Source organism: Osmerus eperlanus, chromosome 15 (genome assembly GCF_963692335.1).
Source record: "Osmerus eperlanus chromosome 15, fOsmEpe2.1, whole genome shotgun sequence".
Lineage (NCBI taxonomy): Eukaryota > Metazoa > Chordata > Actinopteri > Osmeriformes > Osmeridae > Osmerus > Osmerus eperlanus.
The window spans coordinates 10,568,643-10,595,133 of NC_085032.1; the positions used below are offsets into that span (position 1 = coordinate 10,568,643).

The 26,491-nt window shown below is 45.8% G+C and overlaps 1 protein-coding gene across 3 annotated transcripts in view; it reads left to right on the plus strand.

The window, feature by feature from the left end:
- sema5a (sema domain, seven thrombospondin repeats (type 1 and type 1-like), transmembrane domain (TM) and short cytoplasmic domain, (semaphorin) 5A) overlaps positions 1-13,797 on the plus strand; it is a 79,485-nt gene extending 65,688 nt beyond the window's left edge. For all 3 annotated transcript variants that reach the window (XM_062479655.1, XM_062479656.1, XM_062479657.1), the window contains exons 17-22: positions 5,140-5,349; positions 7,957-8,127; positions 8,254-8,409; positions 9,219-9,263; positions 9,442-9,653; positions 12,362-13,797. In XM_062479655.1, the coding sequence (XP_062335639.1) occupies positions 5,140-5,349; positions 7,957-8,127; positions 8,254-8,409; positions 9,219-9,263; positions 9,442-9,653; positions 12,362-12,481 (914 nt within the window). In that variant the 3' untranslated portion in view covers positions 12,482-13,797. The remainder of the gene's footprint in view (positions 1-5,139; positions 5,350-7,956; positions 8,128-8,253; positions 8,410-9,218; positions 9,264-9,441; positions 9,654-12,361) is intronic.
- The last annotated feature ends 12,694 nt before the right edge of the window (positions 13,798-26,491 follow it).

The window sequence follows — 26,491 nt, forward strand, 5'->3', positions numbered from 1 at the left end:
GTGATAAAATGGTTGTGGATACCGATGTAGCCGTTAAATATGTTTATTGAGTCGCTTGCAGGTCGAGATAGAGACAGTTCCTTGTTACGACGCATTAGCGTGCTCTGCCAATCCTTTGAGGGTCTAGTATCTCTGGGTGGGCCTCCACAGCTCAGCACGTGCCAAGCTAAGAGTTAGAAGAGGGCTTCTCTCTCTGGTCTCTCTCAACTTTCTTTCTCTCTTTACTTTTGTTCTCTCCTGCCCGGTCACTCTCTGCTTGTTTGGTTTCTCTCTCTCGGTTCTTTGTACTGACACATGACAAACACTGAAGCTTTGTTCCTGTTACCTCACGGTCCTATCAGAGATGATGCAGCCAATACCCCTTTACCGAAGACTTGTTAATAGAGAAGCCTATCTCTTTGATTTGTGGGAGGTGGTATCAGAAACCAAGTGTTTCATTTGGAACTGCCACCCTGAAGTGAGACTAGCTGCTGTTACGTGTTAATTAAATAGTTTCAAAGGGACCAAACATGTGCTGTCACACTGTTGTAAAGAAAGGTCTCTGTTGTGGAGAGAAGTGATGTAAAAACAGCAGATGGTAAAGTTGTGTTGGTTGGCTTGTTAACTGCTAACTGTGTTCCTGCTGTATTTCTGCTCTAAAGCCAGCCTCAAACATGGTCAAACTTCACCCTTTCCCTCCTCCACCAGTGCTGAGAGTTTAAGCTTCTTAGTTTAAGACCTTAAAGACACTGCACTAGTAAAAGTGACAGAGAGAGGCTGGTGTCATGTGGCTGTCTCCAGGGATAACCCCTGTCCTCTGCAGGCTGTGCATCACAGTCCTGGAGAGAGAGGCAGGGATGCGAGGAGTGGGGTATCATAACAGGCAGAGAGGATCTGCGTCTTTGTATCTATCGTTAGCACTCAGGCTGTCCAAAGAGTGGTGTGTGTGTGTGTGTGTGTGTGTGTGTGTGTCAGCCCCAGCCCCCCGATCCCCAGCAGCCAACCCAGTGATAGATGCCTTCACAGGCCATGCACAGGGACAGCAGTTAACTGATATCAAACCAAGAGGCTATTCCAAGATAATTACCACCTCTCTGAAGGTGTGTATTGATGTCCACGATCGGGGGAAAAGTCCTGGATATCTTCCTGAGATGATGAGCGCCCAGAAGGAATGGTCTGTCACCTGATGAAGATTTAGAGTTAGTATCAGACTGCTCACCATCGATCCAGCCTACATGACCGGCCAACCCCCCCCCCCCCAAACCCGCCTCCTCCAGAAGAAGGCAGTAAAGCAGGGCAGCACATTGTGTGTGTGTGTGTACATGTGCATTTTTGTGCATCCACACATTTTGTGTGCCCATGAGCGTGTGTTTGTGGGTGAGCTTGTGCATGCGTGTGTTGTGTGTGTGTGTGTGTGTCTGTATCCCAGCAGTGACAATGATCAGAACGGTAAACCATACGGCAAGATTGTGTGTCACTGGAGATGGCAGATAGACACAGTGCTTTACACTTCCACAAAACAACTAATAAACTACGACACTCCTCACCGTCTGCGAGCCAGACAACGACATCTATAAACACGGACTGCGTGTTTCTGCATGTTTACACAAGGTAAGACGCTCCTAAGGCACATTTAAAAGGCCCTTTTCGAAAACAGACTCGGTTCCTTAACAGTCCTTGATATCCGAAAGTATATTTTGGCAGCCTCTTGAGGAGTTGTCCTCCTCTGTTGCAGACTGTCAACAGACCGGTAGCTGGTCCCCAAGTCTCCAGGTATGGTTGACAGTTTCATGATTTTCAATTCCCTTCTCGAGGTAGATCCTTCCCGCCGGTGGACGTGATTGACAAAGTGAGAGGCGGCGTGGATTCGTCAGTCTCTGGGTAGCTATTTATCTGTATTCGCTGAAATAAATCATGCAGATATGATTTATCTGAGCAGTGAGGTGGAGCCGTCTTGGACATACGGAGCCGCTTCGTTCCAGTGATCCAAGTTTAATGGCGGTGATTAGCTAACGACTAAGGACCCGAAGTGATTAAGAGATGTATCTTGTTTTTAATACACAGTGATTGTTCTTGTCATCTTTTTGCCGCTCGCATCTCTCTTTCCAGAAACACTTAATTTTTCAACATCGTTTCACCTTGCTGTGGACACGGACAGATCTAGGTCTAGCCCTTCCTCCTTTTGTCTGTGTGTAGGCCTACGCTTCGATTTGAGGAAGAAAAATGCTGAGAACTTTCTTTCCTCCGACGTTCAATGAAAGATATCTCCTTTCCCATAGTATGCCCACATGACACATTACCTTCATTACATGTTTTATAGAACAGATAGGTAATAATGTTGTTGGAGCAATGCAGTGTGTGAAATGCACTGGACACAGTAACGCCCAGTAAAATCTCAGCCCAGGAGGAAAATGAGAAAAGGGTGCAGGAGCTGGTTTTTATGATTTGGAATGACGCCAGTCTGTCTAAATGGAGGATTGAAAGGCATCTAAACTTGAGGTTTATTTGACTACACATTAAACAGAAAGAGATGAGGATGGAGGGAGAAAGTGTTTACTGATGTCATTGCTTAAAGAGTACACCATTTTGTACATGTTGATTAGAATGGTTTCTACTTTCCTGTCCTCTGTTCCAATGGCAATGTTAGAGGGAAGAGCGAGAGAAATCCGATATATAGTGTGAGGATAGTGTGAGTGTGTAGTCCTTTTTTGAGAGTTATGGCTCCATTTCTCTTAAAAGAGCCAGTGAAATGTCAGGTTGGGTGATGTGTTTCATCTCAGATAAACTCTGTGCAAGGCCAGGCCCTCTTATAGACCATGCATTATATTCCTCTTACCGAGCACACATCACTAGCCGACAACCCACCGCTCATATGAACCTGAGCCACGTGTCTGATGAATGAGAACATAACTGTATCCTTGTCCCTTTCTCCCTCTCTCTCTCCCTCTCTCTCTCTCTCTCTCTCTCTCTCTCTCTCTCTCTCTCTCTCTCTCTCTCTCTCTCTCTCTCTCTCTCTCTCTCTCTCTCTCTCTCTCTCTCTCTCTCTCTCTCTCTCTCTCTCTCTGTGTCATTCTCTGTCTCCATCACTATCTCTCTCTCTCTTCCCCCCCCCCCCCTGGTGATTAATACCTGTCTATGTAAGACCTTGTCCACATCTCCGGTCCTGCTCATGATGGTTGTCAGTAGATGATGTACGTGGTGTAAACACAGATCAGCGGGATTCTAACAAAACAAAACGGTTTCAGAACAGGAAGAGGCTTCACCTCAGTCAACCTAACCCTCCCCAGAGGAAGCCTCTTTTCTTAATCACCACCCCCTCAGGGCGTTGCTGTGTGTGCATGTCCATGTGCGTGTATCAGACAGTGTGTTTACGGATGCGTGTGTGTGTTCTGTGTGGGATTTTTAATTGCCCTTGCTCTAACTTTTAATAAGCGGGTCCCTGGAGCTGGAGTCTTGACAGGTTTGATGACAGCTCCGGGAATAGGCCCTCTGTCACAGCCCTGCTCCCTAATCCAGCAGAGCTACTCCGTCTCTGGATTATATATGGATTTACACACACACACACACGCACACACACAGAGACATACTACAAACACGTCACACAGACACAAACACACACACCTCATGCAGACATGTGCTCACACACACAAACTATTTCACCAAACTAACACTCCTGATTGGCTCCTCTGATGGGAGACATCAGTTACCCTGATCTGTTTATCTCTGGGGGTGGGGGGACTTGTCAGAATCTAGGCTAGAGGAGAGAAACATCCCCCCCTTCCCTGTTCTGCTCTCCCTCTCTCCTCTCTTTCTGTTTTGGGACATGACATGGCAATTATTAGCCAACATTTTCTCTCTCTCTCTCTCTCTCTCTCTCTCTCTCTGTTGAGGATGTTTTCTGCCTCTGTTAACACTCATCACCTGCATCTATTTGTTCTTCCTATTTGTTGTTTACCCTGCATCTCACTTCCTATCAAAGTTCTGTTTTCCAACTTGACTATATGTACTTCAGAGCCAGTCTGTGTTCCTGCAGTACTAGCTTTTGGGATTGCATTTTTGCCCGTCTGCTCTGGCCCAGATTGTTGGTGGCTGGGGTCTCCAGAGACGTCATTCAGCCCTCATTTGAAAGAGGGAACTGCTCCGTGTTGGTTTTGGCGACCACCGCGCCTTCAGTGATCCTGAATGTAACCTCGGACACATACACTCAGAGTCGAGCGCATACGCACTCCCGCACACGCATATACGCTCTCTCTGTCTTGCACACACACAAAGTTGTGAGTAGCCTACAAAACTGGGTTGCCTTCGGAGAGCAGTGGGCATGGCCCTGGGCGTGAGCGGGCCTGGATAAAGAGTACAGGTCACAGTGGCAGCCAGAGCTGTTCGTGGCACTGCCTGCTCAGAATCGATAAAGAGCGGGGGCCTCAGCGGACCTGTCAGGGGCTCTGGCAGCTCGGGGTAGGGTGAGCTGGCGTGTCGGCTCCCAAGGTCGTCGCTAGCTCAGAGGATGTGCGATGAGCGAGGGAGACACGCCGTGTTTTCGCTGAGGGCTGCATACCAAGCGAACCACTGAAGGATCCGTGCCCCAGCACCCGCACTCTCAGACCAAAGAACGAGAGGAACAAGGAAAAGAGGGCAAGAAAGAAACAAACAACAAAGATTGAAATAGGCATACAGTGTTGTGAGTCACACAGCATATAACAGCACAGTGGGTTGAGTGACCGAATGATCCCAAAAGTGTGTGTAGCCACATTATAAATTGATTTCAGGTGATTTTTTTCTCCCTCAAAGGGAGTTCTGCAATCCTTTTTACCTGTAAAAGCCAGCAATCAAAAAGTCTTATTTTCACAGCTGCATTGATTAATGTTCTCTGTTATTGGAGTTTAATTGAAATGGCTGTTTCATATTTCATCAGGAGTCATCATCTAACACGTCTCTTATGAGAGAGCACAGATTAGTCGAACAGTGGTGTAGTACTTAATGATAGAGGTGTGTGTGTGCGCGCGCATGTGTTTGTGTGTGTGTGTGCGTGCGTGTAGGATGGAATCTCCTCAGCTCTCAGAAGCCCCAAATCATGATGAAGATTAAATCTTTTAGCGCCCCATGTAAAGAGCTGCTGGTTCCAGCCTGACCCCCCTCTCTCCCCGCTCTCCCTCTCCCCAGGGGAGCTTCTCCGGTCGGGCAGAGTGTCAGGCCACACGGTGAACGGAGGCTGGTCGTCCTGGAGCTCGTGGTCCCAGTGCAGCAGGGACTGCAGCCGGGGGGTCCGGAACCGCAAGCGCACCTGCACCAGCCCGGAGCCTCGCTACGGGGGGCAGGCCTGCCTGGGGCCCCCGCAGGAGTACCAGGAGTGCAACGTCACCCCCTGTCCAGGTCACACATTTACATTTATTCATTTAGCAGAATGCTTTTATCCAAAGCCACTTACAAGAAAGAGATTTACAAAAAGTGCATAGGTCAATGATCATAAACAGCGAGATAGCCCAAAAACATTGCGGGTAGCCAAAACATGAAGCATGCATTGTGAAAAGCAAATAAGTGCCAATGGGTAGAACCAGAAGAGCATGTAGTTAAACAAATTACAATTAAACAACGTGATCCTCGAAAGTGCTGGAGTGTACCTGGAGGAAAGCAAGCAACAATAATATAATCACAGCGAGTACAAGTTGTTAAATCAGTTACAAGTGCAACAAGTCCCTCAATAAGTGTCATTGTGTTCCTGAGTGACAGACACAAACACACACACACACGCACACACCCTGCAACGCAGACACCCAAGCACACACACACTCAACATTTCGCACGGTGTATATATATTACACACCGACACTCACCTCCTTCACTTACCTCTCATGCACAGGCATCCGGTTTCAACGAGCAAGCTATTAAGAGAATTGCTCGGAAGGCAGCTGTTTTCCTTAATATCTGTGGCGACATCACAGGGCGGCAACAAGAAACAAGGGAAAGAAAGCAGGAACGTCCTCCGTGAGCACAGAGCAGAGAGAGGCACAAAGGAAATCAGCCTCAGATGCACTGCGTGACGAAGGGCCCCAATTTACAGCTGGAATCTCAGGCATCATCCCCAGGGTGTCTGACTGTGTAATTACATCGTAGGGTAATTATTCTGGCAGCTATTGGGAGCCGAGCTCTGTTGTGGAGAAAGAGACACACAGAGAGGGAGAGTCAGAGAACGAGGGAGAGAGAGAGAGAGAGGCTGAGACAATGCGTTCCCTTCTCTGTTCTGTTGCTAGCGGTTGGAGGAAGCATTCTAATTAAATCAGTGTTCTGTCTGACAAGGTAAGTAATGTGCTGTCTAAATGGAAATCTGACGCTTAACTTCTTACAAAGCACACCTGATTGCCCCCCCATCAGCCCCCAAACACATAAAGAGGATTATTCTTATATTATTATTATTATAGAACGTGGAGGTAGCTACGTACTGTATGAACAGGCTCATTGGACAAAACCTCCAGAAGCTCTTTGGACTGATGGAGGACCTTTACCTATTTTTTGCTAATGTATCTACGCTACGTTATCTATGCTATGTCGCTAGTATAGAGTATGTTTGTTTATTTCATTAAAGGAGAGAAAATACACATTAATTAACTTGAGCACTTGTGCCCATCATATAAATGTGCTCGATTTATAGCCATACAGGCTCATTTTCATCTGCAGTACCCTGTGGCAGGTAAATGGCAAATAAAACATGAAAATGTACATAAGCATAGACAAATAATAAAACAATGGCATAAACTTTAGCTGCTGTAGCTACACTGGCCAGGCCCTAGCTGTGTCCGCTCTGTCTCACACTCAGTCTCTACAGTATCTTGGAGTGACCTGCACTGGAGGGCATTTTATCTTAATTTGCCAGATTCCATTATCGTTCACTTCCGTTTGTACAAAGGCTGGATTTGAAGAGATGAACGCAAAAGTAGCATATCATCGTCTGAGACTGTTGATGCAGACAATTGGCTTTACTCAGTCACTTGACATCTCGACTTTTCATCGAGACTTTGCATGTATGAATACTTATGAATGGTGATGCAGCCTAAATTAGAACTTGCCAAGAGAGATGCGGTGGGGTTATTTTGACGCCGGTTTTAGTTCTCTGAAAAGTAATCCATCTGCTGTGTGAGGCACTGCTTTTAAATTGCATGAGTGTGCAGTGAGGAGGAGGGATGAAGAGCGAGAGAGAAGGGTAGACGGGCAGGGGGGGGGGGGTAGAGGGAAAGGTTTCCATGTCTGCTGTCCGTCTGGTTTGGAAGTAAATTAATCTCTCTCTGTTTTTGTGACCACGCGCTATGATGAGTCGATTCGTCATTGAGGGCCAGGTATCGACTGATCCGTCATTCTGCAATAGAGAAATTACACCAGGACTGGGTAGGGGGGTCATTCCCAGCTCTACTGGTCGACCTCACTAATTAAAAGACATTCTGAAATTAATGGACGATGTGAAGCTGGTTTGATTGTAATGATTTGCAATCCCCCTCTCTCACATTTTGTAATACCAGCAGCTTGGTATTACTAAAAATTATAGAAAATGAGAATGTATGTGCGTTTTGACTGCATGTGTGTCTGTGTGTGTTGGGCGGGTGAGGTGAAAGCAGCTGTATATATTAGAGCAGGGAGGTCAAACAGGACGTGAAGCAGGCGAGACATGAACATTAATTCTAATACCAATACAGTTGAATGTTTGCCCTCAGCATGAAAAGCAGATGGATACCTTACCCATTTCCATGATTCAAAAACACATACATTAGTATTGTCTTTACTACCGATTTTGTCAAAGCCCACAAATGCAAAGACAACTTGAGATAACTGTATATCCACACGACACAGAGATGCAGCTAAACGTGACCTCTTTCCAACACTCAAAAGCAGATCAAATCAACTGGATGGATGATATCACACAGTACATGCATTGACTCAGATGAATTGGGGGGGTGTGCGCTGACCCTCTCTGGACGTGTGTCCCTGCAGTGGACGGTGGCTGGTCGTGCTGGTCGTCCTGGTCCAAGTGCTCCGTGACGTGTGGAGGAGGACACTACATGAGGACCCGGACCTGCAACAACCCTCCGCCTGCCCACGGAGGAGACATCTGCCTGGGTCTGCACACCGAGGAGGCCCTCTGTCACACACAGCTCTGTCCAGGTACACACACACACACACACACACTCAAAAAACACGACAATTTGTGTTTTTTCCTTCCGTTTTTGAGCTGGAATGTCCACCCACGGTTGAATGGAACGTTTCCATGCGGTGTGGTTCTGTTGACAGAGAGTTGGTCGAGCTGGTCAGAATGGTCCCAGTGCGACTCCTCGGGTTCCCATTTGCGCGTGCGACACTGTGACGTGCTCTTTCCCACCGGGAACCAGTGCTCTGGGAACAGCACCGAGAACAGGCCCTGTCCTCCAGACTCCAACTTTATACCAGGTAGAAACTCACACACATGCATACAGTCACCAACCTACTCAAACATACATGTCACACACAGTCGCTCAGCCACACACACTCGCACACTGTCGCTGACCCCCACGCACACATTCAGTCACCCACATTGTTTTCCCCAGACAAGGATATCCCCCATTGACAGACAAGTAATGTGAGTCAAACCACAACATTGATCTGGGCCACGCCAGGATAATGGGCATCTCGTCCTCTCAGGCTATTAAGTGGCCGAATCATTCAAGCCCTCTTTATTGATGTCTTCCACATGGTGTCAATGGACTTACCATCACCTGGGCACTGAAATATTAAAATATTTCTGTATAGTTTGACTCCCTGACAGCCCCTTATTTCTGTTGAATGCCCCTTTAACATCGTTACACAAAAAAACAAATACATAAACACTAGATTCGAAATTGATGTAACTACCATATCCCCATAAACGAATAATGTTGGTACTAGACTGTGAGAATACTTAAAATATTTTTTTCTGAAAACAGCAGCAATACTTTCTGCCTTCTGGCTCAAAAGGTTTTTATGGAACTCGATAGTTCATCAAGGTTCATTAGACAAGCGGTGTTCTTCATTTTCTTTAATTAGCCCAGATACTTATCATAAAGCTCTTCAGGTGCCATGCTTCAGATTAACAGCGCTAGTTTTATGATCATCTGTTTCTCTTTGAATACTGCCATCGTCCTCGTTCACCTCCTAGGACGCCATTTATCAGAGTAACGAGTCTACGCTTTCTTTGTCTTGTCTTTTCTCTCCTTCCCTCATCCCTTCTTTCTCTTTCTTAGAAGTGTCAATTGCTCACTCCAGTCAGGAGGAAAGGCGCTGTGGAGGTAATGTGGGAGTGTGTGTTTGTGTGTGGGAGAGTCAGTGTGTGTGTGGACATGCATACATGCAGTACACTTGTTAGTCATGAAAAAGAAAATGTGAGTGATACATTTTCTCTCTCTCTCTCTTTGTTTCGCGCTCTCTCTCTCCTTCCCGTTTTCCTCCTCCCCTCCTCTCCTCCAGATTTTAACTTGTTTCACATGATGGCTGTGGGCCTGAGCAGCTCGATCCTGGGCTGCCTGGTCACCCTGCTGGTCTACACCTACTGCCAGCGTTACCAGCAGCAGTCCCACGACGCCACCGTCATCCATCCCATCTCCGCCGCGCCACTCAACACCAGCATCACCAACCACATCAACAAACTGGACAAATACGACTCTGTGGAAGCCATCAAGGTATGGATACAACCTCAGGTCTAATACGCATAGACCCACTGATGGTCAGGAGAAAAAATAATTGCTGGAAGTTTCTGGGGTTTACAAGCCCAAAGCAATGTTTTCCTTAAATGCTGTGAGATAAAATATATTATATATTGAGATTAATTTGTTTAACTTCAAACGCTCCCTCTTTCACAGATTGATGAATATGTTTTGGCCTTAACCCCAGCAACCTTCCAGATAACAGTTTTGACAAGACAGGTCTTTTATATCTGAATGCATGACATGAAGCGCCATCTGTTCTTGTTGTTGTTGTTGACTTACTCTCTGAAGACCCTGGCTGCTCTCTAAGGCCTAATGTGCGTCTCATCTCTGTGACCCGACACTGTTCTGTCTCAGCTCCCATACACTGCTTTCTCATCGAGTTACTATTGACACTCTACCAAGTGTTCATCGTAGTTCAGACAGATAAGTGCTTGTGGATTGTTTTGTTGAGTATTGTAGGTCAGGTTTGTGTCTTAGGTCTTACATCAGTGAGAGTAGATCAAGTAAGGTGTCAGGAGATTGCTCATAGCCACCGTTTTGAAATTGTGTACTGGCTAGGCTGGTGTTGCTGCTGTAAATTACAGACCAGACACATCACTGCAACAGCATGGACTCTTTGGCTCAGGAAGGACTTCTTTGAGTGAAATAGTCTTCATCTATCATGTAATTAGGGTCTAAAGTGAGAGTATAGTCCAGTTCTTCCATTGGGGGAGAGGCAGATATGAATTTAGATCAACCTCAGACGGGGAAACATGAATCCTGTCTTATTTCCCAAAGCACAATCTGACAAACTCCTCTCTTTTGTTTTGTTAATTATGCAGATATTTCATCCAGATGTTACAGCTAGTGAATGAATCTAGTTCAAATCCTTCTGAATTGTACAGACAGGAGTGAAGAAAAACACCTGCTGTCATAACTTGCTCAGATCCCAAACTGCTTTATCTTTCAGCCAAGCTCGAATAAACTAGGGAGAGGGACAGAAATTGTTGCTAACAGATTAGCTGTTGTTATTCCTTACCTGGTGTCCCCATGTTATTGGAGCTGTGTTGGAGGCTATTAGCAGCTATTATGGTCCTTTGTGGTCAGTAGCAAAGTGGTCATCTTTAGTGGTACACAAGTACTGTAGACAACATATCCTACAGAGAGAGCCTCCATTTTGGTTCCTAGGTGCTTCTACAGTTGCATGCATCTCTACTCTGGTTAGATTGTACAATAGGGCAATAGGGCTACATTGTGGCTCCTGTGAGGATGACTGTTGCTCGTTCCTCCCCTTCTGCAGCCCGATGTGTCGGTCCTCTTGCCCCTGGACGACCCCGACATGTGTCCACCACTGTCTACCAGCAGGGGCGTTTCCATGCGTGGCCTGGAGATTTTCTACTAACTCTGACCTCTGCTACTACCACAACCATCCAGCCTCTTGAACCTCCACCTATCCCAACAACCTCTTCCTCTTCCCCCACCGACACACTCCCCCCCACTTCCTGTGGCACTTCCTGTTTGATGCAGGTCGGAGTTCTGACTCACTTTCTCTTTGCTTGGAATCCCCCCCATCCTCCATTCCCCTCATCCCATAACGAGCACCTTTCAGGCTTGTGAGAAGGCAGTGTATTTCTCTTTCTTTGAGTCTTCCCATCCAGCATGTACCTGCTACCTTTCTTTTACAGCTCTTTTTCATGTTTGTCCTCCTTGTTTTCATGGCATGTGTTTAACTGGATGGTACAGTATTGAGGGTTGGGATCTAAGCCATGTATAATGGAATAGTAACACAATATACTGTGGCTCCTTCTCCAAACTCAACATCACCATCAGCTGTCACCAGAGACCCATGGAGATCCATCAATCAGGCCCCTAAAAGCAACATCAAATTACCACCACCCCCCCACCCCCGAAGTACACAATTTGTCCATAAACTGCTGATGTTGCGCCCAAGCATGAGGCTACTCAAGGAACTGTATATTTGAGAAGAGCATCTTCACACTAGAGCTGCGTCATTTCTCATAGTCTCATGATTGTTTAACACAAGCCCCCACCCCCCCCCCATCCATCCCACTCCTTCCACCCCCCACTCCTCCCACCCCCAACTCCTCCCACCCCCAACTCCTCCCACCCCCCACTCCTTCCACCCCCCACTCCTCCCACCCCCAACTCCTCCCACCCCCAACTCCTCCCACCCCCCACTCCTCCCACCCCCCAACTCCTCCCACCCCCCACTCCTTCCACCCCCCACTCCTCCCACCCCCCACTCCCTCCCCCACCCCAGTTCTGACAACCGTTCAAACCTGATGGAGGGCATTAGAGAGGGCTGCAGTGGGCAGACAGGCGCTCATCATCACTCCGCTTCACTTCTTATTTCTCTGTTGTTAATGGTTTGACCTTGATCTTTAAATGTTATGCTTCCTGCATACAGAGGCCTCCCATTGATTTATGCTGTTTTTCTTTGAAACCTCAAAAGGCATGTTTTTTCTTCTGTTAGACATATTCACTTTACCATACCATCTGGTCTGAGTTATAACTTGTTCTGTGTGTAACAATGCAATCAACACTGACTGCACTCTCTCTCTTTCTCGCACTCCCTCCCCATCTCTCTTTCTTCCTCTCTCTTTCGCTTTCTCACTTCCCCTCCTCTCTCCCTCCCTTTTCACGCTCTGTCCTTCCCTTCTCTCACCTGCTGTCGCTCACAGGCCTTCAACAAGAACAACCTGATCCTGGAGGAAAGAAACAAGTACTTTAACCCTCAGCTGGCCGGGAAGACTTACACCAATGCCTACTTCACCGATCTCAACACCTACGATGACTATTAAGACTTTGTTGGGCGTCTTATCTCCTCCCTTTGTGCAGACAGCCAACCCCCAACTCCTTCTCCACCCGCCTCCTCCCCCACAAGCCACACAACTGGTTACGACCACTTTGTTATTTCTTTGTTGTTTCTCATGCCGTATGTGACATCACCATGGGCCCTGCCCACCCCCCATGCTGAGACTCAGGCAGCTGCCCTCCAACCCAAGAGAAGTCTCTCCTCAGCAGTCCCCCTCAGGTGCCCAGGGGGTTTCTGGGAAGGTCTGGAGGTGTTTAGGAGGGGGGATGAGGGGGGGTTCTTGACTTTCACAAAAAGGGACAACTGGAATACTATACAATACCATCATGGACAACAAAAGAAAAGATTTTTAAATAAAAACAAAGAAAAAAAGAAACTTGATGCATTGCTGGACTTGAATTGAAATCCTATTTTCTGCTTTCCTCTGAAGCCTCTCGATCCAGACCTGTGGTGACATGACGGGAGAGATCCACCCAACTGCTCTGCATGACTTCACCTCATGTGTTTTGATCTGTCTCTCAGCTTGCATGGTTGATGGTGGTCGTCCAGAGGTTTACGGTCTTACAGGCATCCTATCATACCTGTGATCTCTAGACTGCTGTGTATGTGTCAGAAGGTCCCTTCTGAGGACCCAAAGGATGGTGACCTTTGAGATGCCTGATACCACCAACTACCACCAAACCCCTCTTTTGGAGAAGGGCATCTACCCAGTCGCAGACTAGGCATGTATTCAGGATGTAGATAGTCGAGGAGACATGTTTGTGTTTCTTTCTGTTTTGGGGCTTTCATGGGTCTAGTGGTTAAAATACAATATCAATGTCAAATATTTTGCTTTTGCTGTTGTTATTGTACAGTCATTTCTGTTTTTTGAAGCTGATGTTCTCTGTAGATTTTATACGCTCATTTACTCTATGTCTTTTGAAAAGTGCAAATGTTTTTGTTTGGCAAAGAAGTGATTCATGTAAGTTGAGAAGAAGCATCTTTTTTTGGCACAGTAATTTTTATATTGTTTTTTGTTTTGAAATTCAGAATTTTTGATAGTGTGTGTTCAGTGTTCTTTTGGCTTTTTGGATTAGTTAGACATGCATTGTGAAGGCATAAGTCTCTAACCAAATCTTGAGCATAGCTATTATACAACAATTCTTCTCAAGGTGATGCCTTTCTGTTAAAGATGAACGTCATAACTGAGTGAAACACTCAGCTAGTTCTTTATTTCCCCTCAATGTTTCAACTGTAACTAACTCTTTTTACATGTTTGCTTGTTTTATTGTGCATAAATTAAAACGATTGCTTCGTATACTTCAGAGTTGTCAGAGTCTGCAAATGAAAGTACTTTTATACCTTCTGCCATTCATCATCTGTAAGCTATTGCTTCTTGCTTGTGGTTGAATGTAATTAATCGCACTGTGAAGAAGGTAGTAACATACCAGTTTACCCTTTTGTTAAGAATCTTGAGCAGGGGCTTTGGAGATGAATAGAACTTGCAGCTGTGGAAGGATACGTGAAGGATGCAGCTTAGAGAAAAGGGAGCGCTTAGGTATAAGGGATCTATATGAAGTGATGAAGCGCACCTGCGTTTTTCTCCATCAACCTTCAACCTGACGGGCCATCTGTGAACAGAGGGTAATGGTTGGGAGGGGGTTGTTATTAGTCACCTTCAGCATTTTGCCTCAGACATGGGGTGTGTATGTGTGGGGGGGTGCTGATACCGCCGAATCACAGGGGCCAAACTCCTCCACCAGAATCAATCTCTCTTTACCTGACTCCTCTGTAACCCACAGAGGGATGAAGCAATGGACCCAGAAACACACACGTGCAGTTGGGGTGTCTCCAGGGTGGAAATGGGATGAGAGAGAGAGAGAGAGAGAGAGAGAGAGAGAGAGAGAGAGAGAGAGAGAGAGAGAGAGAGAGAGAGAGAGAGAGAGAGAGAGAGAGAGAGAGAGAGAGAGAGAGAGAGAGAGAGAGAGAGAGAGAGAGAGAGAGAGAGAGAGAGAGAGAGAGAGAGAGAGAGAGAGAGAGAGAGAGAGAGAGAGAGAGAGCGCTAATGTTTGCCTCTATTCAAAATGACTTTGCCGATGTTAGAACAGCCTATGCTGCTAAGTGCATGTTGTAAAAAGCATGCTATTTATCCTGGATAGAGGATTCATGACTTGATGTACATATACACACATACACACATCCAAAGTCATATCAAATACAGTCTAGGCTTTTCTCCGCACTTCCATTTGTCACTGTAGAGTGTATATTCCTTGGCGCTCCAGCAGAATGATGTATGTTGCACTTAGTCACAGAGACACATGTGACATTCCACTTCTCAACCAGTGACATTGGACTTGGGGACGACAAATTACTTTTTGGACCTTATAGATTAAAGAAAAAGGTTTGAGATACCAGGAGTTTTTTGTAGTGTAACCTACAGGGGCTGCATCGGACTGGGGAAGTTCATAAAGGAATGTGTGTCTGTGTGGGTGGGTGGATGTGTGTGTGCATGTGTGCATATACATTTGTCCATCTTCTGTTCGTACTGTGTCTTGACGCTCTGTAGGATTTGCTAATTGGGACATCTACAGAGGCCTGTGAGTGACAAACAAGGCGAGTGTGTGATGTTGTACCTGTCAGGGGAGTGACAGAGTGTGGCTGTTCCATTATAGCCCAGCCCCCTCTCCCAAGAGTCAGTGTCCTTCATTCACAGTGACGTCAGAATATTCCAGAATGTCATTTTAGAACTCTGACAGAATCCATTCAACCCAGGCATGTTGGCTGTTAGCCATGGGGTTCTATAGAACCATGACAAAGATTTTTGACAATTCAATGTAACGCTCAACCTTTTTCAAAAGCAACTACTATATGTCAGGCACATTGAATGGTTGTCAAGTTATATTAAATTTAAATGAATATACATCACAGACCAGCAGAAATTAAATGAATACAATTCTAAGCGTGTTGTGCAACATCATGTAGAGCTCTTTGAAGCTGTATGTTGAGCGGGTGAAACAAAAGAGTTATTCCGACGTCTTTTCCAATGACATCTCAAGGCTGGGGTTGGTGTTACCCTTTAACTCAGGAGAGGTTACACATATACATGCACCCCCACACACTACGTTTGATATAAACTCAACAGGATGTGTAATAGATTCTGACAGGAAAAATAGCCATAGGAACATAAGTCTGCATCTCAATTGAGAGCCTATTCGTGACGTGAAGTGGGTACTTTAGTTCTATAGACCCCCCAATTACACAGTTAATGTGTCGACTGTAACAGAGCCAGTTAGAGACCCCGCTAATTGATTGAGTGTGTCAGATTGACGAGGTTGATGAAGCAGTAAACCTCAGAGCTTTTTTGGAGTGTGCTTTCCCGTACCTTGCATACAGATGAGCATTACATCTCATTTCATTTCCCAGTTTACTTCTTTGAGCGGTGAAAAGTGTGTGTATGTGTGTGCTTTTCTTCTTGTTATTTACCAACTTCAAAAATTGCCATTAAGAAAACCGGGACTTGACAAACTTTCTCCAGTAGCTTGTACACCAGCCTGTACACCACAAACAGATTTCGCTTCAGCAACTTTCCAGGGTGCCCCACGTGATGAACGCAATCCAAGTTTCTGTGGCCGCCATCGAGCCCTCCTCTGTCCCTGCTGACCCTGGTCTCTCTCCACCTCTCAGGGCAGGTACGAGTGAGCCTGCTCGTCTGTGCAGGAAGATAGCACGCTGGCACATCTCAATGGCTTCTTAATGCCAGCCAGGGAACAGATATCACCATAGACACCCGTGCCAGCGGGAAAATAGATGCCATCATAGATCCCCGCCCAAGACATCTGGCACCCCAGGTGCCCTTGCATGCAGCCCCGGGGATTCAGCTGCAGGAAGCCAGCGGTGTGGGTCCTGCCAAGATGACCCCCACCTCCCCCCCACCCCCCTGCCAAGCTCCTATTGAAGCTTATTAAGGTCAGCAGGTCCCTTAGGATCCCATTCACCTCTCTAAAGCCTTTTGGTGGTGGAGGATGCGAGGGTGTTACAGACGGCGGTTCTATCTCCTCCTCTATCCTTCGGTGCCAACTTCCCCCACAAACAAGCTCTGATCCTGGACATCTGTCCCAGCTTGGTCCCTGGTCTCCGGCCCCCTTCCTGGGTACCTCAACTGAGGGACGTGTACCAACACACTGGGATGACCAATACCAGTCAGAATGAGCTTATTGATTGCGGCTGTGATGCTGATCCAGATATGGAAATGGAGAAGGCACATACATTTACATTTAGTCATTTAGCAGACGCTCTTATCCAGAGGGACTTACAGTGAGTACAGGGACATTCCCCCGAGGCAAGTAGGGTGAAGTGCCTTGCCCAAGGACACAACGTCATTGTGCACGGCCGGGAATCGAACCAGCAACATTCTGATTACTAGCCCGATTCCCTAACCGCTCAGCCACTTGACTCCCACATACACATACACAGCTGCAGGGGGTCTTCTTGGGTGGCTCAGCTGCAGAATAACAGAATAACTCTCTCAGGTAAAGTATGTTAAAGTAGCTGGTGGGATTGTTTTGTTTGTTTACACCTGCATTGGTTCCTGTGGCACCTACTGTGCAGGAGGAACACAGACTGTGGTGTACTTCTAAACATCTAAAGGAGAGTTGTTAAGATGAATCTAGAAGATTAAAATACTCCCACTTGGATTCAAACATGGCTCCTTTGCACAACCAAAAGGACATGGTTTCTTATTTTGCCCGCTGGATCTAGACCCCAGACTCTATTTTCAGATCACCATCAAGAGATTATCAGTGGAATGTCCCTGTTTACGTCACGGTTGGAGGTTGTGTGGTTTGGTCTTTGTCTTTCTAACATTTTCTCTGTCTTTGTCAGTCTGTGTTGGTCCATTCCCTGTGGTTGGTGACAGTGCTTGGAGAGAGAGTGAGAGATGCCTGAAGGGAATGAAATAGTCAGGTGAAAAATGGAGATAAAGAGGGAGCACGTTAATGTTGTGAGTCAGGCTCCAGTTTTGAAATGTGAAGTAACTTTTTATTTGGGGGGTTTTACAGGCATTTTCTGTGTGTGTGTGCTAGTGAATCTCTCCAAGGTATGGTTTGTCTGTATGATTAATTATAGTGCTCACACCAGACACTAAAACACTTAAGGGATTTATGCTTCATATGAAAAATTGATTACCTTTAACAAGAGAAAGATGGAGGCTGAAGGAAGAATAATGATTGGGTGCCTGTTTTGCTCCAAATCATTATACTTTACTGAAGTAATCATTGGTTCCTGGTTTGACTAAATTATCCAATATTAATGTCACCTAGAAGAAATAGTGAGAGTCATAAGTGTGTTTATTTCCAAGTCCCCCGGCTACACTTCATTTGAATGCAGTTAGTATACAACATGTGTACTTCAGGAGTTATTTTAAAATATTACAGTTCAGATTATTGTTTAAACTGCAGAAGCATCCTAATAACCCTTTACAATGTCCAATTTTCTCTATTAATCACAGAAGTGTGTTTTGTAACTGTGGTCAAAGATACATCAGAGGTTTCACTTTATTCTCTGTCTCTTTCAAAAACTGGAACAAACCCAGTTTTGGGATGTACTGTAAAACCACTTAGCCCACCCGGCTAATCACCCACCACAGCTCATGAAGAAACCGATGTCATCCATACTTCATAGATGATTCTCCACATCTACTTCCTGTTCCTCCACTCCAGGGCCTCTTATTGAATCCCTGGCCCTGCTCTAATGAGCCTTGTGATGAGGTATGGATCGACATCCTGTTTACTTCAGGAAGACCTACTTTACCATGAACAAATAAATAAAATATTTGAGGGGGCGTCCATTTTGAAGTGTTTATATTTCAACATCTCGTATTTACTTTCTTATCTATTTCTCTGATAGCCCCTGACCTTGCCATGATCACATTTCTTTTGTGACATTAGCCCTCCTTATTTATTTGAGCTGGAGAGTATTCCAGCCCCCCACCCCACCAGTCTGGGCACAACTAGACACATGAACGTAAAGTAAACGTAAACCCTCCTAAATGAGGGTTAATCCATCATTGCCCTCCCAACCTGGAGGCTGGTTTGGCAACATGCCCTGTTTTCCCAGCGGCCCACTAAGGGTCCCCATCCACCTCTGGAGACTTTCATGGAACAAAAAATGTAAAACTTTAGATGAAACACACAAGTGCATGTGTGCATGAGTGTGATAGGGTTCTGTCCCACGCAAGGGAAAATCCTCACAAGCAAAGAGATACTGTATCTCTCATTAGCGATGCCATCCTCCATTTTCAGAGGGTGATCAGATAGGGGAGAGTATGAGTGATGGTGGTAATTAATACTGAGGTCATCCTGTCTCACCCGTTCACTTCAACCTTCTCTGCGTCTGTCAAAAGGGCACAACAGCTGAATCATAGATAAATGACCTTCAATCACCAGCTCTCTCTGAAAACATTGCCCAGAGTGTTCAGCCTTTCACCAGGAGCCTGTCTGGCTTTGGTCTGCTCTCATTTAGTGGTTGACTCACCTGCGTGTTCTTGTACTTAGACTCCACTCGCACACTCTCCATCTGACACATACTTTGTTCATCGGGCTGTTTTCCTGTCTGCGGGAGAGATCTGCCAGGTGGTAGAATTTGATCCCCCTTTTCTCAACCACTGGAGATGTGCTGCAGGAGTGTTGAGCACAGTGGTGCAGGACTCCTGCTGCTTGGAGAGCCCGCTGTGCTGACTCAACTGGCGTTCACCTCACTGACGCAAGCTCCACAACAGACCTTTGTTCATGAGAGGAAAAGCTGCAAATAGTGCTCATGGAGGTTTGAGTGGTGGCTCTGTGTGTGTGTGTGTGTGTGTGTGTGTGTGTGTGTGTGTGTGTGTGTGTGTGTGTGTGTGTGTGTGTGTGCGTGTGTGTGTGTGTGTGTGTGTGTGTGTGTGCGTGTGTGTGTGTGTGTGTGCGTGCATGTGTGCGTGTGTGCGTGTGTGTGCGTGTGTGTGCGTGTGTGTGTGTGTGTGTGTGTGCACGTGTGCGTAAAGCACTAAAGAAACAGCAGGCACTGGAAACACATCTCTCAAAGATTATTTTCCTCAGTGAAGGAGTGACAGGTAGGATGATTCTGGACAAAAATGCTCAGAGTCAGGGTCTTCTGAGTTCACAAGATTGATACTCTCCTTCTCTCTTCTTGTCCCACTCTCCCTCCCTCTCAGTCACTTTTCCTCTCTCTCTTTACCTCTCAGTGAGATTGACTGGTTTTGTTTTGGGCCGAGCAGCTTGAGGCTAGAAAACCACTCTGGGGGAGAATTGGCTTTAGATGAGATGAGGTTTGTCTCTGCGAGCTGTCAAGCCCTGTTTTTTAAATTGGGGGATGAGGAAGCAGGGGAGTGTGGATTATTCAGTCACCAAAGTATCTGTCTGGAATTTCTTTGGCGACCAACCAACAGGGGCAAATCACTCTCTGTTCTGACTCTGTTCACCTTTATTTGTTTTAGACCCTGCATCCCAATAACGCTCAGAGACACTAGGTTTCTCAGAGCAAACAGTGTGTAGGCGGATTACATCCCGTTCTGACTTACACAGCCCTGCTTTGAGCTCTCGAAATGAGAAGAAAAACACATGATCGTTTCCAAATTGAATATCGAGGATGAATGTGTGACAGGGAGTTGTAGTTCTGTGTGTGCTGCAGCAGAGGGTTGTCCTCCAACACCAGCTCTGCCAGGGGGTGTCATCATGACCATCATCATCGTGAGGCATGATCGAGGCCACGGAGTGTGGAGCACTGCAGTATGTCACTGGATTTATGTTTACGGTCGCCCAGTTGTAATACAAGCACAGTTTTCTTTCCTTCTCCATCTGTGGTTCATATCCATTTCTCCTCATTTCCCTCTCCTCCAGTCATGGTGTGAAAGAGGAGATGAGGTGGATGGGGAGGGGAGAGGGTGGGGGAGGAGGAGAGGAAGGGAAGTGAGGGAGGGAGGGAGCAGAGTATGGAGGGTGTTGTCTGAGTCCCTGTCAGAGAAACAGAAAGATACCCAGATGAGGTGGGAGGAGGTCGGTGGGCCTAAGCCACGCTGAGGCCTATTCCTGAGAGGAGAAGACGAATGAGACTGACACCATTAACATTAACATATCATGTAACATAATATTAACAAGGGAATGCAAGATAATTGTCACCCAAACCAATGCTTATTGCAGAACGTTTGACATTTCATAAACGCAATAAGAATGAGGGGGGAGTCTATTAGATTTTATGTTGTTGAACTGAAGTTGCACTGAATTTGGTGATGGATTAAATTGGCTATGAGAAATTGCCTAGTATGTGGAATATTGATTGTGGACACTCAAAAGCGACTGTTAACTGAAGCAAGCCTCCTATTTGCACGCAGTGTGGAAATGGCTGTGGAAATGGAAACACTTCCGGCCCCTAAATGTGTTAATTTAAACATTGGATATTTTGGACGGTGGAAACGAGGTCAGACTGCATCATAGCGGAGTCATTAGTATGACCAATTAGTGTGTGTAGCATGTAAACTAGCATGATGTCCTGGTTAAGGGCTTTGATGTGCGGGGTTGTGTAGCCTTTGTGGGTTGGAGTTTGTATCAATGGATATGACCCTAAAGAGAAACAAGAAGGGAAGACAGAGAGCGAGAGGGGGTGACTCAAAGCTCTTGATAGAATCAACCCCCATGGGCTTTCGTTCAGCAGTGTTTATTCTATAGACACATTTTAATTAGCCCCTAACGAAGCTCTAGGACACAAACATGATCTGATTATGAGTAGAGGCTCATAGCGAACAAAATCAAATTTCACAATTTGGATCAAGCCTGGAGGACTCCACCCACCCTGTCTTCTGAGAAGGACTTCCATACACACCTGTAGCTTTACCATGTATACTGTAGACAGTAGAATAACGTAGCCTACCTAAACTTTATGAAAGGTGAAACACATGTTAACTTCGCCTTCCGACGACATGATAGCTCGCCCCATTTGCATACAGACAAGATTAGAGTACCCGGCGACTGCCGTCGACTGCTTAATGTCTGCAGGGTGTAAACACAAGCCAATGTTTTATTCAGATCTAGGTGAGGAGGTGTCTGTAGGTGTCGGTTGCTGTGATAACTCTGACACCTCGCATCTGCTGCCTAATGAGGCCGTCCGCGCCCAGCGTCAAGGACATCAGGCGTCTAGCTGCGGCATGCCGGAGAGAAAGACTCGGAGTGGGAACGATGTTCTGATACAGCGGGGAGGGAGGCAGGAACCTCACCGTCAGGAGTAGAGATGGCCTTCAGATCCACACATCACTCAGGGCAACCAAATAGAAAAGGGCATTACATAGGACAAATGCGTCGAAGAATATTTGCACAGCTGACCACATCTTAAAGACGGACACTGGAGCGGGTCCACCACCAGAACAACCACTTGGCATGGTTGGTCATGTGACATCTGTTTTCAAAACCAATGAAAGGGTCATAAGATTGGACCCTCAAAACTTTACCTTCAATACGTTTTCAGAAGGAGCCGGGCTATGAGGAGCGGGGAGGAGAGAGCGGGGTAGAGAGAGGAGAGAGGTTAGAGCAGAGAAGGAAGAGGTGGGAGCGGAGAGGTTGAAGCTGAGAGGAGTTGGAGAAGCAGAGAGGAGATGGAGAAGAATTCTTCGGAGGAGGAAGACAGAGGAGGAGGACAGAGGAGCGTGGGGCAGGACATGATGAATGAAGGCAAAGCTTCTGGGATTGAGAAGGAGGAGGGCGAGTCTCGCAGACAGTTTTCTTCCATGGTCGTTGATTCCTTGTGACCCAGGGTTAATGTGGCGACACGAGGCCCCCTACAGGTCACAGTCATATTTCAGCTCTTTATTAAGCCTGCCTCTCAGTCCAATGGTGTTTCTGCTTAATTACTCTGTCCAGTGTTCGGGCAATAATAACTCACATAATACTGCAACCACAGGCATGAATAAAGATATTAACTATATGTCTCTCCATTGCACCCCCCTCTCTTTCAATCTCTCTCTTTTTCTTTCTCGCTCTCACACCCACATTTGCAAAACATCTTTTAGCACCCTGCGTGCAGTCTATCGTCCTTACTAGTTCCCTTAGTCATGCATCAAATGTTCAATTTGGCTATTAGGAGCCTCTGGGGAAAATAAACACCCAATTTTCCGCAACTCCCCAAACAGTATTAGAGAAGGAACACATGCAAATCAGCACCCAATTTATCAACACCCCTATGATGCACACTGGTGGGTGGGTATCACTGTCAAAGGGCCAATTAGCACGAAGCCCATTGCGATCGCAGGTCCCCAGGAGAGGCTAGCCATTATTACAGATTCATCATTAGCAGAGACCAGGACAGGATAGGAAAGAGTCCCCACTGCCTCTGGCTCTGACAGGAAAGTACTAGGTCTTGTAGCGTGTGTACGGTGCCAGCAATGATTTGTAGGCCATGTGTGTATTTTTATCAAGCTTTTTTTTTAAACATTTCAACAAACCAAATCCAAACCATTACAATCTGAAGCTCCCAGTGGTAGGCAGGAACAAGTGAGGTTGACAAACCCAAGGACTAAGGTTTTTAGTCCTCCAGCATCTGGTTGCCTCCAACAGCTTTTTGATGATGGTGGACAGGAGTCAAGGGGCTGTGCATGTTCCCTTTAACCCTGGAAAGGTTGCGTCCTCACATCAATTGAACTCACAGAGGAGGGAGGGGGGGAGTTGGTAGTCTTCTGCAGAGTGAAGTCAATACAACACAGAGAGAATATCTGAGGAGAGAGACATAGACTCCTCACATGTCCGAGAGCAGTGTCTCCTTCGCGGAGAGACAACACTGTCTTTGTAGCTTGATGAAACATTGACAGCAATGATGTGTTGACGACCTTGGGAAAGCCTTAAAGCAACTGTTTTAGCCCTGACTTATGGAAGCCGCTTGCATCATATGGTATCAATTGTAAGTGTGAGTTGACATGGTTTCCTCATCTCACCTAACATTCTATACAGTAGCCAGTTTTTTCATCAGGTTATTTAACATTTGAAAGCCTGAGGGTGAACGTGACCTGTTATTACCTTTAGGAACAGAGAAGGATCCACAGACAGTGCCCTTTAAATAGATCCTCCCCCCCTCTCTTTGTGCTGGCACTTTCACTCACCTCCACTGTCCTCTGCTTTTCATTGTCAAATTCCCAAATGGACATTCAGATTGCTTGATTAACACTGAAAAGTGAGATGAACAATAACATTTTGATCTCAGGTTCTAATTAGTCAGGTTTGGTTTAGTATCTTCCTGTACGGCATTCTATTGTTAGGTCTTAATTGTCCTTCAATGAATGAGCTTGATCTGAAAGTGGCCTGTCGGGGTATGAAAGCCTCATAGCTGCTCTCAGTCAACAGCCTGAGTGGGCTTGTTTCCGCAACTTCTGAAGGTCGTAAGATGATGATCTGTCAGTCAGCATTGGTGTGGGTGATGGCATCTGGGTACTGCAGATCGATATAAAGGGGATGTGTGTGTGTGAGGGGGGGGGGACACACCGGACAAAGAGCGTTTATGGAGGGGTAACAAGGGCAAGCAAGAACAGAGCAGAGTGGCTCTAGGATTGGTAAATAAATGTGACTCAATGTAAAATTGCCTTTCTTCCGTTCCAGCAAGGAATGTCATTTTGAATCTGTATACATTCATTAAATGTCCAATAGAATAATTGGAAGAATTTTGTATATTTCCTTACGATGTAGGAGATGTAAGACAACCAAGGTTTCATTTCCAGAGTGTCACACTAACACAGTATTGAGAGTTAGAAACACACACACACATAGTACCTCATTATCTCTGTTTATTTATCATTTCCCTCAAGTGCTGGCCAAATGAAGACAGCACAAATAGACAAGTACCTGTATACACAAACACACACATAAACACACACACACAGGGACAGTTCAGAGGTTCTCAAAGTTAACTAAAGTAATTGATTGCCTGTTTAAATATAGCCTGACAGTTTGCTCTTCTGAATGGAAGTTAGAGACTGTAAACTCAGTGGTATATGGAATACCATTCTAAGCCAGCACTTTATTTTACCAAGTCACTGTGTGATTTGTAGTTGGTCTATTCCACATATCAATTCACAATCCCCTGTACAAAAGCGTAATTTCTCAGGAATCATAGTATTCCATGGGTTATATGAAAGATGCTGAACCTTGTTTGACACTAACTTTCCCAGCATGGAGTGTGTGTCAGGTGCATTTAAGTACATGGTAATAATCCTCACTGGTGTGCCAAATGCGTAAATGAATAATTAATTTATTAATTATACATTCTTTTTTTTCAAGACGGGCCTCACCTCCAGTACGACTCATCATTGTGAATTTAGGTCCCTCTTACTGAAGAGTCGTACAAGTGTGCGCTTTTCTTTCTGGTCTGGCATTTACGTCATCAATTATGAAAGTCCTCAATTGCATATTCCTCTTCATCACATTATTGCGAGTATCAAAATCTCTGAATACTAACTGATCAAATGAAATATTTAAACATAGATAAAAAATGCAATTGGCAGGAATTATGAATATTGACATACCCGTGGGGTGTATTTTGTCTGGGAAACAGAGCTCTTCTTTTAACAGTCCCAACACACAGGGACGTAGGGTTAGGAAAGAGAAGGAAGCAAAAGCTTTACTATTTTGATTTATTCACCAGATCACAAGCAGAGGTGTGCAGAGGCGGGTTGGCTGGCTGAGAGACAATTACAATGTTCTGGGGTTTGGGCAAGCCTCTCATAACGAGGTACACTGATATGAGTAGGGGGGGGGGGGGGGGTATTGGTGCATGGAGGGACAATTTTAACGCCATTGAAGTGGAAAGGTAGTGCGCCGACGCACTACCTTTTTTTGACGCAGCTCCCAGAGAGACTGAATGATAAAAGGCAGAGTTCATTATTTCATGCCAACCTATAATGGCAATATTTCAGAGCAGGAATTCAATACAGGTGCAGGTGTTACAAAAAAGGTCAGAATGTATTGAGGAAAACAATCATTTTGTCGGCTCGCCATTTGAAAAAATAAATTCTACTGTTCTTATTGTCAACTGTCAAAATCAGTGCAGCTGCACAACCTTCAGGACATCTGTAATGTTTCTGAACAGGGCTTTTTTATTCTTGTAGCACATGCACGTTGTTACCTTTTATTCTCAGAAGGTTGACATGAGGTTATGTGTTTCTCGCCAAACACTGTCCACCTCTAATAGAATACACCATGGAATACTACTAATGTTGTCCACCGTTGTAGTTATGTTGACAGCCCTTCTGACCAATGAATTATGGCCGTGCTGTTGCTTTGGCCAATCAGACTGGCACTGTTCCAAGCAACGTTGGCTATTACAGTGCTGTGTCATCACCCCTGCTGCCCACCAGCAGATAAGGAGTTAGAGAAATAACAAGTTGAGCACAAGTTGAGTTCCTTTCTGCCCTCCACTGACCTCTCATGGAGACTCAGCATATGAGTGTTTGACCCTGATGGGGTCGGATGCTTGATGACCCAAGTGAGAGAAAGACTAAGTGAGAGAGAGAGAGTGAGAGTGAGAGTGAGAGTGTGAGAGAGAGAGAGAGAGAGAGAGAGAGAGAGAGAGAGAGAGAGAGAGAGAGAGAGAGAGAGAGAGAAGAGTAATCTGGTTAGAGCTACACACTGTCCTAGTAAATGGTGGTGAAGATGGTACACCCAGACACTGTCCTACTTTTCTACAGGCCTTGGGAACTCTAAACCAATCTTCATATTTTAAAGGCTTATTAAGGGAGGTCTGATTTATGATGTTTTTCAGACTTCAAATGAAACTTTTTGCCCAGCTTGCACCACTTACACCCACACACACACACACACACACACACTCACGCATACATACACCATGTTGTCTTCTGTGATGCAGTGGAGCTGAGGAGTGCCAGTTTACCAATGACACCAGCTGCTAATTAGAGCCATGGCTCATTAGTTTTCCGGTCTCCATCTTTGGCCTCCACAATTATCCCTCTGAGGAACTCCACTGGCCTCTCACA